This window comes from Triticum aestivum, chromosome 5A (assembly GCF_018294505.1).
Source record: "Triticum aestivum cultivar Chinese Spring chromosome 5A, IWGSC CS RefSeq v2.1, whole genome shotgun sequence".
Classification (NCBI taxonomy): domain Eukaryota; kingdom Viridiplantae; phylum Streptophyta; class Magnoliopsida; order Poales; family Poaceae; genus Triticum; species Triticum aestivum.
The window spans coordinates 365,271,987-365,285,914 of record NC_057806.1 but is presented as its reverse complement, the minus strand read 5'-3'; the positions used below and the strand labels follow the sequence as shown (position 1 = coordinate 365,285,914).

General features: G+C 46.9%; 1 protein-coding gene across 1 annotated transcript; it reads left to right on the top strand.

Annotated features, from left to right (window-relative positions):
* The first annotated feature begins 5,651 nt into the window (after positions 1-5,651).
* On the top strand, positions 5,652-6,704 carry LOC123103391 (uncharacterized). Its single transcript, XM_044524965.1, has 3 exons — positions 5,652-5,788; positions 5,884-5,962; positions 6,055-6,704. The coding sequence occupies exons 1-3, from the start codon at positions 5,780-5,782 to the stop codon at positions 6,453-6,455; spliced, it is 489 nt and encodes a 162-aa protein (XP_044380900.1). The 5' UTR covers positions 5,652-5,779; the 3' UTR covers positions 6,456-6,704.
* The last annotated feature ends 7,224 nt before the right edge of the window (positions 6,705-13,928 follow it).

Sequence of the window (13,928 nt, the reverse complement as noted above, 5' to 3'; positions counted from 1 at the left end):
TTCTCGTCTACAACAGTGCTACTAGAACACAAGAGTTTAAGAAGAGAAGCAGAGGGTACTTGAAGAACGGACAGGGATAGAAGAACACAATGGACGGTTTCAGCACAAGGCTAGCGTTTTTGTAGGCACTTGTTACATACAGTGTTCACCGAAATATCTGTACCTTTGAAAATGGACCCACATAAACATGTATAATGCTTTCACTTTACAATGTGAATACAAATCTATGCATACTAATATACGTCATCGAATACATGAAATACGCAAACAAGATTGACAATCTAGGCGCAGATCGGCGGCCCACAATCTGCATGCCCCTGCCATTGCGTTTCGCAAATCCCCTCACGGAGACTAGGGCCCTCTTGGAGAAAATATTAGAACCCTAAAGGCGTCTTTGATTCGTAGGATTTTGAAAACGTAGGAATAGAAAAAGTATATGATTGGAGTGGCAATGCCCACTTAAATTCTATAGGGTTAGCAATGAGTGTTTGATGGCACAGGAAAAACAAAGGAATTGTAAAAGGAGGTTGAAGTAGATGTTAGATTTCCTATAAAATGTAGTACAAAAGATTCCATAGAAAAAATTCCTATGAGATTCAATCACATGAACCAAAGGCCCAACATAGAAAAAAATCCTAAAGATAACAATCCTCCAGAAATCCTATAAAATCCTTTAAATCAAAGGAGACCTACATATATGTTGTATTGATATGATCCTCCTATGGGGTATATATGGAAGTACTATGTGAGGAGTGGCTTGAAGCATAAGACAAGTCATTTGATTTAAACCAATTCTATCTCTATCCTTCCTTATCTCTAACTAGCATGTTTATACTTCTAACATCTCTCCTCAGTCCTAGAGAAAATGAAGCAGATGTTTGTGACTGAATTTAAAGTTACATATGTTTTCATCTCTTCTCCATGTACATATGTTTTCAACAAAAATGTTTTTCCCTGCAAAAAGAAAAGGAAGATGTTTCCTTTTTGCTGGGCGCGAGCCGCGATGTAGTCATAAGTCATACAACTTGCTGTAGATGATGCAACTCGGCTCGGAGGTGTGGATGCAGATACATATCTGCGGCTTGCTACAAGTACTGTGAAGACGCCGTGCACCGCGGCCGCTCGATCGGTAGGGGGTGTTTGGTTGTCTGCATGAGGCCTGACCTGGCTCGCGCGGACGCAAACGGGCCGATTGGTTCTTACTTTTACTGTTCAGCCCGCATGGCACGAACCTTAAAGCACTCCTGGGCCTGGCTCTCTGGGAACGCTCGAATCAACAGTTTCTCTAGGGCCAGGCCCGAGCGGTGCACGTGGGCGGCGGTGGCTAATGCGTGCGGCCACGCTTGAGAAGCCGCGTTGCTTCCCAAGCGCCGGCAGTTATTAGCCTCACCGTCCTTCACCGCTCCCTCTCCCCACTCTCCCCCACTCTCTCAACTCTCACCGGCGGTGACGGGTCGGAGGATAGCAAGAAGACCACCAGACTCAATCATCGGCAAGCGGATCATCTCTTGGCCCGCGTCAATGGCGGTAAGCACTTCTCTGTGTTCGTCATGCACTACTTTTCCCGTTCGATCCAGCAATAGATTCGATCCACAACGGAGAGGGGAATGGGGAATAGAGGTAGATAAGCATGTAGAGGTAGTTCTTACTAGTTCATACTACTTCATACTAGTTCATGCAAGATTGAAATAGAGGTAGATGCGGATGCAGTAGAAGGGGAATTGGGGGTACACAATGGACACCGGCTAACCGTGGCGGCCATCACGGGCATGCAGAGCGGCGGCTCGAGTGGCTCGCCTTCATCTTCTTGTTCATCGCCGTGCGGGGCGGCGGGTCATCGTCGTCGTCCTCGGCGGAGTCGAGGTCAATCTGCCAGGTACGACGGCCTGGCTCCAGCGCCCTCGCTGGCATCTATACCGCTTCTTCCTCCTCCTTAGGCTCCCCACCGATGACCGCTGGCGGCACGATTGCCGTCTCCCGGTACACTGCGGCACAACGGCCATTAGGAGCCCAGTAGTTCTTGTACTTGGACCACTTCTTTCTTTGTTTAGCGTCGTCAGAGACGGCCTGATTCATGCCCGGTGAATCATGTCGACTGCCATCACGCCCTTCGCTGGGTTAGGAATCAGCGTCTTTAGCTCTTATGTAGTGGCCCTCATGAGCACTGCATCAGATTCCTTCTGCATGTCAGGCATGGAGCCGAAGTTCGAGCACACCTCCATGATGTTCTCTAATTTGGTGCGGTCACCAGCCGACCACCGAGGAAGAAGGCCCTCCAACCAATACCCCAAGGGAAGGGGTTGGCGTTGGAGCTGGAGCTAGAACTCATGGCGATGGAGAGGAGGAAGGTTGACAGTGAGAGAAGAGAGGGGTGGGTAAGTAGTGGTGGGCAGGGTGAGTAAATATAGGGGCGATGGAGAGGAGGAGAAGAGTGACAGTCATGCCGTTTTAACTACATGCTCTTCAATAAGTCATGAACTCTGTGTTGTGCCTTCAATAAATCATGCTCTTCAATAAATCATGCTCTTCAATTATGTGCAGATCGAGGAGAGCAATGAGATGGGCACGGAGGAGAGCAATAAATCATGCTCTTCAATAAATCATGCTCTTCAATCATGTGCAGATCGAGGAGAGCAATGAGATGGGCACGGAGGTGCTCCCTGCCGTTGACAATAAGGACAAGCAACCCCTTCATCCAATGCCCGAGGAGATTGTGTTGCCGCCCACCGCCGAGGAAGAACCGAAGATGCCTGAGGTTGGCGACGACGAGCGCATGGAGGAGCCCCCCAGCAACAAGCGCCACAACTACGACTACCATCAGGAGGATGACCCAACTCACTTCTGCAAGGTCATCCTTGCACCGAAGTTTGAGTGCATCCCCATGCCCCTGGACTTCACCAAGCACTTCGTCGCGGTGTCGACGGAGTTCAAGCTCAGGAACAACATCGGCTGCTCCTGAAAGGTGACGGTGAAGCTGATGAACGGCAGGGTGACCCTGGATCAGGGTTGGGCCACCTACGCAGCCGTTCATCAGATCAAGATCGGCTACATGGTGACGTTCAAGCTCCTCACTCCCGACACCCTCAAGGTCATCATCTTCGACGACGATGGCATTGAGGTCGTCAACAAGTGTGGGAAGCACGACGAAGCCTTCGCCGCCAAGGACTAGGGCCGGGGCACCTTCTTCCTAAATACTATCTAGTCTGCTTTGAAGTGTTTATGGTTTATGCGTTGAACTGTTATGTAGTATGGTACTGCTTATCTGAAATATATTGTTAAGTTGTTGATCTTTTTGTTTATACTCTGCTCTGTTTATGATGTGTGCCACATGGTTGTGTTGAAGTGTGCTGGTAATCTCACCAACTAACCAAAGAGGTTACTACACATCAGACGTTCCATACAACCAAACATCATGTTTTGGATTTGTCTATTAACATGCGGTCAACCAAACACCAGACAGTGTGGTTCAGCTCATGAAGACAAGAGGGCATGCAGACAACCAAACAATCTGCAGATGATACATTTAAGGCTGCATTTGTATAATCAGATTGAGTTAAGAAGGCTATGCAAAGCAGCTAATGTTCAATGCTCGCTTATCGGCGGCTATGATCGGCGCGCGTGTAGCCGAGGATGACTTTATACGCAGATGGATCGAAGTCGGCTGGTGTATTCTCCCTCCGATGGATGTCCTTCACTTTGTCCTGTGTGTGGATGGCCTGATATGCACTGTCGTACCTTCCAGTGCCTTCCCGTGCCTCTCGTACGTTGTATATATGCAAGCGTATAGCTTCTAGGGCCTTCCCGTGATGATGCATGCGTTGCATGGCATCTTGTCTGCACGTGGACGATGGACGCACTAGGCGATGAAGCTGGAGGTGATGCATACGCGCTATCGATGTACTCTAGATTGGATCGATGGCGCTCACGCGCGCGGATGGAGGCGTAGGCTCGTCCTCGCGTGCGCCGCCTGCGTCCCTCTGGGACGCGCGTATGAAGCACGCCCATCGCCGCGTCATCGTGTGTGCGCCGCCTGCGTCCCTCTGGTCCGGACGCTCGCTCGCTCGCTTCCGCCGTACCGAGCCACTCCCATGCGTTCAGATGTTGGCGTATCCTCATCGAATTCGATCTGATCTTTGGATTTACTAGATGATTATTCGACGCGTTGCTCCCGAAAACTTGCTAAAAGAACGCATAGAAGCTGCTACAAAAAACATCTAAAATTAATGGGTAACAAATGCAGTCTTAACAAAAGAATAAAATACAAATGATATAAAAGAAGGGAAAAATGAATTGGAATTAAAACAATGTCAATTCTAACCAAATGTGAAGGTGAATTACATAGTTATGGTGCAACCGACCAACACATATATTGTCAACACAAAATAAAACGCAAAGAATAAATTATGACCACCCCCCAAAATACCCAGAATAAAGTATGACTAACATGCATAAATTGATGATGATGTGGTGTGTTGCATGCATAGAGTAATGCAAAAATAATATAACGTAAAATTTATGACTTGCATGCATGACTTATTTATGTGGCATAGTTGTATGTTAGAGAAATAGGTAGTGTGTTGTAGCTATTTAGAAATAGAAGATTTGCCTAATTTAAAATATCAATCTAGTACTGTTTGATCTACTGGAACGGATCTGATCTTTGATCGATCGGGTGCGGCGCCCCCGAGGAGAGAAGATTAATCTCTTAGGGGCGGCGCTCTACGGAAAGGTGAAGGAACCTATTGATCACTGTCGTTGGACTAACCGCTTTAAAAAACCATGTATATCTGTTGTATTGATTTGACTCTCATATGGGGTATATATAGAAGTATAATGTGGGATAGGCTCAGAGTACAAGCCAAGTCATTATTGGTTTAAACTAATTATGTCTCTACCCCTCACGATCTTTGACTAAATTTGAAGTCTCGGTTGATAGGGTCTTAAATTCAAGACCTCTTGACTTGAATACTATATTGAATTCATGCTTCAATCAATTATCTTAAAATTCGGATCTAATGAAGACATGCAGACAATACATTTTGACAATCTCTCTCTCATCTAGGCTTATTTAGACTTAGACGTCAGATCGATTTAAAGTCGTATTATATATTGCGTTGAGAGGGTCTTTAAACTTGAGACCTTACTATATTAAATCCATGCTTCAGATAACTCATTCAAAAACCGAAACTCATAAAAACAGGCAGACGATATATTTCAACACCTCTTTCGATGAGGTTAACTGTCAATAGCACGAAAATGTGCCAGCAGAGGAGATTAGCAAGTTATCTTTGTGTCTGTCTGTCTGAAGAGAGAGAGAGAGAGCGAGAGCGAGAGAGAGAGAGAGAGCTAGCTGTGTGCTGGTTTGGAGCAAGAGCAAATGCGTGGAAACTTCTGCCGCATTAGCACCGAGCAGAGAGTATCAACCACTAATACGATATTGAGCTTCAGGGAGGAGCAGCAGCCAGCTCGGGCGTTTGGCACAGAGCCAGGCGCGTCAATAATTCAGTATAGAGAATGCACTGTTTGATTGGCTGATTAGTTGTTTGTCCCATTTGGCCACATTTCTCTCTCCAGACCCTTCGTTGCTGCTTCCCTGGTCCCTCTTCTCTCTGCCTGCCTATAAAAGGCCAGGACGTCTTCTTGCTCATAAGGGGCGGCTCATCTGTTGCATCTGTCACATTGCACAAAAGCAAAACAACTCTTCGAGTAGCTAGCTAGTCTGCTAGTGTACTGTCAAAGCTAGCTTGGAGATTCTGTGAGACTTTGTGCAAGTTGCAAGATGGTTAAGGTATATTCAGTTTGCTTGTCTTGTTCCAGTCCAGGACTGGTGTTCCGTTTGCTCAAATTTGTGCGTCGTGCTGAATTTTTGGATATTTGTTGCAGCAAAAGATTGTCCTCAAGTTGGCTCTGGATGATGAGAGGAAGAGGAGGAAGGCCTTCAAGGCTGCCGTTGGCATGTCAGGTATGAACAAGCCACAAATAACAGTTAATCCATAATCCGTCGTTCCATCTTCTTCTTGTGCTTACGAGGAGGTGCTCAATTCAATTCGACAGGCGTGACATCCGCGGCAATGGAGGGGGAAAAGATCATCATCGTCGGGGACGGCGTCGACCCGATCACGCTGACGACGGTGCTCCGGCGCAGCCTAGGCTACGCAGAGCTTCTCAGCGTGTCGTCCGGCGACGACAAGAAGAAGGACGGCTACGGCGCCGGCGAGAAGAAGAAGGACGGCTATGGATACGGCGGCGACGGCGGCGGGAGCTTTGGCGGCAAGGAGGGTGTCGGTTCCAAAGGTGGCTGCGGCGGCGGCTACTCTCAAAACGCGGTTGCGCCGATCACGTACCCCGCGTATCAGCAGTACAACGCCATGCCGTCCTACCCGGTTTACTCCTCCTACCCTGCTCCTCCTGCTTATCAGCATCAAGAACAGGATCCAGGCTGCAGCATTATGTAGATGTAGGTGTTAATTAGGGAGAGATAATGCGTCGGCGAGGAGCAGGGCCGGGGTTTAGGCCATGATTGATGGCATGACCCAGAAGTTGGCCGAGAGAGGAGAGCGATGTTGGCTGCCTGAGCACTGAGCAGTACGTATGTACAGTACAGTACAGTACAGGTTGGTTGGTTGGATCAGCAATGGTGGTTTGGAGCGTGGTAACAGATTGTACAGGAGGAATGAATAAAAGGAAACTCAGGGTTTTTTTTTTTGAGGGGTAGAAACTCAGGTGTTTGCAAGAATAGAAGCACAAGATGCAAAATTACTCAAATACGACGCAAGATGTATCAAAATCATGACGGGCTTAACTGACTAAAAGCATCTCCAACAACAGCCCTATCTTTGGGAATCTGTCGTTTTTGAAACACGAAGGGTCAAAACAGGCCTCCAGCAGCTGCCAATCTTAATTTCTTTTGTAAGAAAAATTAGGCAGCCCGAAAAAGAGGCTTCTCGTGCAGCAAATTTGGGGCACTTTGGCAGGCGCGCAAAAACGCGAGGTTGGTTTCGGACGCCTGCATGCGATCGGAAACCTTTAAATCTGCCTGCCCGCCGACTGCTGCGTACCATGGCCGGCTCCTCCGACCCTGCCGCCGACCCCTATAGGCTCGCCGCCACTTCCACCCTATTTTAGGGCGGCTGTTGGAGCAGTTTTGCCTTGTTTCGTGCAAAAAAAATGTTTTTTGCCCTATTATAGGTCTGTTGTTGGAGATGGCACTTGCTCGTGCATAAAAATGGCAATTTTTGTGCCTTAAATCTTGCTCATCATGTTTTCGTGTCCAAAAATAGGGTTGTTGTTGGAGATGCTTTAAAGTCTCTCTTTTCTCTCCATCAAAATCATGCCAGAATTACTGCACTAATCTAACTAACTAAAATCATGCAAAATGCAAGGTTTTCTTTCTTTCCATTTTCAGTTGGACAAAAATGTAGTGTGAAGTTATAAAGTTCTCCTATATGCAGAGAAAAGTTTCTTGATTTCAACAAGAAGGTATCTAAAATTTAGTTTAAAAGGTGAAAATACCTTGTCGAGAAGCTAATCTTAACTTCAGTTGGAGGCTTCAGAATTATGTCAAATGATCTCTTAGCGCCGTTCAAAGTTCAAAAAAAGTGTTGAATTATGTCTATGTGTTAGTTAAACATTTGGGGGTTTGTTGGGTCTCAGTAAGGTTTCAGTTTATAACTTTCGAGTTTCATGTGGGAAGCTCTTAATTTTTGTTCTAAGTTCTATGGGAGAGGAGGCATATAATGTTTTCAAAAGAGATAAATGTTCCCGTAGCTTTGTGGGATGTCGAAAAGCAAACTTGGGCACAAAAGACTACAAGTTAGCATTGCTCGTTTGGTCCGGAGAATTAATGTATTATCCCACCACCTATATTCAACTTCTTGGAGATGTGTCTTTCGGTTCCTATTTATACTATAGGTGCTTCTTTCCAAGAACAAAAAAACATATGGTTTACCTAGGTTCAAATAATTGGCGCTATCCTACTCGTTGATGGAGGTTCGGACCATCATGAGAATGTTTCCCACAAAGATCCCGCTAAGCGTGTGGCCACCTGTTACATCATGACTTGGTACCATAAAAGGTCAAGACTTAACTTGGAGTTGATCTTCCACGAAGAAGGCGGTCATCAGCCCTTGTGCAAACTTTTTGAATCCTTCACCAAAACTTGGAAGTATCTCAAGTGACTTTTAACCATCTAGAAGACACACACAAACCCTTCAAAAGTAACAAGCGAATTCGGCTGAATGAACTGCTCAAAACATCTGCAATGAACATCTTAAGAAAACATGTGATTTCTCTCTACAATAGGCTTGAAGCAAAGATATTTGAACACAAATGAAGGAGGTCAAGAAAGGGATAATCTTGGCTTCGAACTCACAAGGGATCTACTCTCAAAGAACTCTCGAAACTACTCAACAACCTCTCTTACTACAAAGGGGTATGGGGGTGCGCGTGTGCACATGCGCACAGGGTGAGAGAGCAGTTACCGAGGAAAAAAATTAATTGTGTCGGAAGTACCAAAGATAAATTCTCGACACTACTGGGCATGTTTATTAGAGGGTGTTTGTTTCCACGGACTCATTGGTTTAGGGACTTAAAAAAGTCTCTATAAGTCCCATCTAAACCAAACAGGAGGGACTTAAGGACTTAAAGTGGGCATTTGGAACTTATAAAATAAGACTCTCAAGGAGAGACTTATAGGGACTTATAGTTATAATATGGTCTTTTAGTCCATGTTAAGTCTCAAGAACCAAACAGATAGGGACTTGAGACTTATAAATTAAGACTAAAAAAAGTCCTAGAACTTATGAATCAAACAAGGCCTTAATTGAACGGCCGGGAGGAAAACACGGCCCTCTGTGAGAGTGTGTCATTCCTTGGTTGTACTACCAAGCTACCCAGTAAGCCTCTCAAAAATTTTAACCACTTGTAGCACCTGGAATAAAAAAAAGCTCAGAGGCACAGAACAAAAGAGATGACTCTTTTCTGTGAAAGATAGAACAAACTCGAGAAAAACTAGTCTCCGAAATACCGGGGGTCAACACAGTTGTTCTCAAAGAGAAACATGATAGAAGGCTAATTCCTGCTTGGATGTACTCGGTGCATTTTCTTGAGAGTAGCAGTTGTATACTAATGCATGTGCATAAGAAAATCGATAGGTGCTCGGAAGTCCCAGGAAAAAAAGTTATGCTCTGAGGTAGTACAAGAGCTAACAGAGATAGACTCAAAGGAAATGGAGCTCGGTGGTACTATATGGTCACACGAAAGAACGTGGTTGGCTTAGCAAGCTCACTCATTCGTCACAGGGCGGCTAGTAATACTGGGTAGAAATACTCGAAAATAACCAGGAAAACAAAAGGAGTGAGAACTTGGGGCTTAGCAAGGTAAGATGGATGCGCGTGGTGGCAATTGCGCCGTGGCGTGGGATTTGGTGTGCCGCCCTAGGTGGGCCGGTGGTCTCGGCATACCAAATCTGAGGTGGTTGAACACCGCGATGATGGCCAGATGGCCGTGGCTACAACGTACGGATCATATAAGACCATGGGCAGATTTCCAAATCGCAATCCCAGCGAAGTCCAGAGCGCTCTTTCGCGCGGCGACAACAGCTACAATGGGGCATGGGCAGGACACACGCTTTTGGGAGGACAAGTGGGTCGACGGCTTCCGAATCCAAGACCTGGCACCCATGCTCTACTCCAAGGTATCGAGACAAGTGAGATCCTCACGGACAGTAGCAGAAGCGCTCAGTAATCATTCATGAGCAGAGGACATCGGGCCTGAGCTTACGGCCGACATGCTCAGGCAGTTCCTGGGACTATGGCAGCGAGTGGAGGGTGTGGCCCTCCGGGAGGATGCGCCAGACAAGATTCTTTGGGCGTGGGAGAAGGATGGCATGTTCTCGGCGCGATCAGCATACACGGCCAAGTTTGCGGGACTTGAGATCGCTCCAACAGCGGAGTTCACGTGGGTGTCACGGGCGCCCTTGCAACGTCGGTTTTTCGTTTGGCTGGCCATGAAGAATAGATGTTGGACCTCTGACCGCCTTGCTAGGAGGGGCCTCCCTCACCAAAGGCTCGTGTCCATTCTGTGGCCAGCACGAAGAGACCATACACAACATCATGATCGGATGTGTCTTTCGCTCGGCGAGGTTTGGAGCAAGGTGTGTCTGGCCTTGGGACAACCAGACAGGGCTCCAACCGCAACGAAGTCACTTCCGGAGTGGTGCATCAGGCAGGAAGATATTGGGCAACACCGGAAATTGGCTAGGACAATATCTATCTTGGCCCTATGGGAGCTGTGGATCCATCGGAATGCCGTGATCTTTGACGGAGAGGCGCCATCCACACAAAAGGTGCTCAAGAACATCGTTGTCGAAGCAAGGGCATGGAAGCAGGCAGGACTACTACAAGGGGAAGTTGAGAGGTTTATGTTGGGCCTTGCATTGTGGGAGAGTATCGAGTAGTTCGCTAATTAGCTAGTCGGGTGGGGTGACCGAGGGCTACCTGTAAATAACATTGTATCTTTCATGTGTGGAGGGTCTCTACTCTTTCCTTCTATAATATATGATACGCACACTCGTGCGTATTCGAGAAAAAACAGAACTGGGGGATTTTGGGGCTTGCTACGGCATCGGTTTTTCAATTGAACACCCTTGACCCACCAGATGATCCTTCCACATGAAAACACAATAATGTGGGAAGTAGAGTATTTTAGATTATGTGACAGCTGAAGCAAATTATCTAATGATAAAAAAGGACGTTGAGCTATGTCGCCTAAACTAATAAAGTGCTATAAAGTGAGCTTATTTTAGTGTTGATAATGAATATCAGCAACTAATCAACTTATTATGTTATGTACACATCAGTTTCGTCAAATGTCTTGCTATCCCATAAAAACATCTACAGCCGGAACCCCTATTTCCTTCATAAACGTTTGAAACATCTCTTGGTCAGTGCTCAGTTTAAAAAAGTAGACCCAATCAAACCCCACTTCATCCTTAAACATCTGAACTAACCGACATACTTCAAATCAACGCCGAACTCGCTGCAATACAAGGGGGTCCGGTGGTGCCCAGGCAGCCCGTTTTCACACCCACACGGTCCCACTTGCATTCACCCAGTCCCCATTCCTCTCTGGTCGCTCTATCGCTTGCAGCAGGACGACGGCTCTCGCGTGGGCAGAGCAGGCGGCTGGGTCCGGCGTAGACGACGGAGGCAGGTCACGACGGTGTGGGCGGAGGCAAAACCCACAAATCTGACCTATTGACAAAATTATTTTACAAATTGAACTGTGTTTGAAAAAATTTCACTCAGCTGACCTTTTTGTATAGCGCCCGACATCTAGGCGTCACACTACACTGTGCAGCGTCTAACTCTCAGGCGTTACACGCCTAACCAGCGTCGCATTCCAAACTGCCTAAAAAATACTAAGTTAGTGTGCAACGTCTAAAAGCTAGGATTACAACAGCTGCAGCAGGTGAGTCAATGCCTAGGGATTCATGACGTACTTTTATATCATCAAATGGAACAGTGCAGCTGGCCAACTTGGTTATTTGGTGGTTAACCGTGTTGGAAATAAACCTAGCAACCCTAGCACTAGTACTACCTAGCCACGCGTGATGCATTTAAACTACACTGTGTGTGGCTCGTAATTTATGCTCCGTGTGTGTCATCTTCCTCCATCGGGCGTAAGCATAAACATAAAGTTGTGTTGTACAACATATGAGATGATAAGAGTGCGAGCTGCTGCAGCTGTTGTAATCTAAATTGTGCAGCGCCTAGTGAGGCGCTACATTATATGGGGTGCGACGCTGGCTAGGCGTGTAGTACCTGAGAGCTAGGCGCTGCACAATGTAGTGTGAAGCCTAGATGTCGAGCGTTACAGAAAAGGGTCAGTTGTGTGAAATTTTTTCAAACATAATTCAGCTTGTGAAATACTTCATTCCTTTATATAAAGTGTATTTGTTTTTTTCAAATGTCAAACGAATGCATGTTTGATCAAGTTTTTAGAAAAAACATATCAATATCCACAATATAAAATTTATATCATTTTATTGATCATGAAAGCTAGTTTTACATTTTATCTATTAGGTATTTGCAGATGTTTTTATTTTGTTCTATAATTTTGATCAAACTTTCAAATGGTTGACTTGCACGAAAACCAATACACCTTAAATTTTGGGATGAAGGGAGTAATTTTGTCCATACTTCAGATTTGTCATTTCTGCCGTGGGCGAAGGTGGCCACCGGCCGCGCACTGCGTGTTAGCCGTCCGCGTGTGCGCTGCTCGCGTCCGTGGCCACCGCGCGCCGCGTGCATGCTGGCTGGCCGCGCGCCGGCGTGCAGGCTGAATGGCCGCGCTTGCGTCTGCTGGTTGCGTCCGTGGCCGCCGCGTGCTGCCTGCCGGCGTGCAGGCTGGTTGGCCGCCGCGCGCCGCATGTTGCTCGCGTCCGTAGCGTCTGCGCGCCCCGCGTCGCGTGCTGCTCACGTCTGCGTGCGGGCTGGCCTGCCGCGCGTGTAGCAACAGCCTCGTGTGGGCCGCGTGCGTGCACAGCCGCGGCCGCTGCTTCTTTGCGTGCTGGCTAGCTAGCACGTGCAAGCACGGCCGCCGCCGACTTGCCATTGTGGCCGCACATAACATGTTCGATAAAATGTCTCACGCAGAGAGAGATAGTAGGGGCTGAAAATGAGGGATGTGATGGTTTTAAGTTCATCTCTTATATTGCGTGGATGAACGCACTAGATATCAAATACTAACAAGATGCATCTACTTATATTTAAGTTCATCTCTCAAGAACTTGTTGATTAAGCGTGCTTTGGCTGGAACTGGAAGCCGATCCGGGAATGAGTGGAGTGTTACCAAAACCTACTGCGCGGTTGCTATCGGTAGTTCACTACTCCTGCTACAGGTTGATTAAGCTGAACACTCTAGACGTAGTGCTTACACAAATTTACAATTATACAAGTGGATATCCCTGTCAGATGCCATCAGTGCGTTCACCACAAGACCACTATGTGCGAGTTCAGCTGTTTGTGACTCTTACAAGCTTAGCAACGCCTCCGCAGTCGATCGAGTCTCGGCGAAAATCAGCGAATAGCGAATGACGGTGAAACAGAAATACTCTTAAGTTTGTCACAGAATGCATCATCCACGCTAATGTTTTGCTACATTTGTCTTCTTCTTTTTGTATGCTCTCTGAATCTTCACAGGGGTTCGCTGGTGACAAACGTAAGTTTCAGGCGTGCAAATTTGATTGCAAAACATGATGTATGGGGTCACAATTGCACCAAACCGGAGGGTAGCTAGGAAACCATGATTTCACGCCACCTTCACCTCTGACCTCTCTTTTTTTTCACTTGACGGCACATCTCTTTCACCCCACCTTGAGTGCCAGAGGAGCCTACCGCTAACCAGAGAAAAAACGCACACAGCAGTATCCAAATCACAGCATAATAATGTATGCTGAACATGCCACTCGACCGCCCAGCACAGTTGTCACTGCACATATCAAACACTTCTATGATCGATCAAGGACGAAAATTGTCACTGGTCTCTTTCTTGGAATGACTTTCCTAACAAATCTCCCTGGACGAACTAGTCACAACAACGACGCTAACCATTAAAAGAGTTCCATGATGAGCTGCTAAGTAGGTCCTCCATATTCGATAAGCTCGACAGACTGAATCTGCTAGTGCCAGCAGATCTCTGAGGAAGATCTTTTCTGTTTCTCTCTCTACTACACTAGTAGTATACTTGTCACTGACCAAGCCAGACATGTCTTTCGTCTGGACCAAGTTAATGTGTGGAAACTCTGGCCAAGCTAGCACCGACCGGAGCCTACCACCCAATCACTCGACGTTGAGCTTCCGGGAACAGCAGCGCCGGGTCCATGGTGAGCTGGGCGTTTGGCACAGTGCCAGGCATGCCAATTATTC

Bases quoted from the DNA above. Each gene is read 5' to 3' on its own strand.
- LOC123103391 (XM_044524965.1), top strand. The intron at 5,963-6,054 runs GTATGAACAAGC...TCAATTCGACAG, and splicing joins GGCTGCCGTTGGCATGTCAG to GCGTGACATCCGCGGCAATG.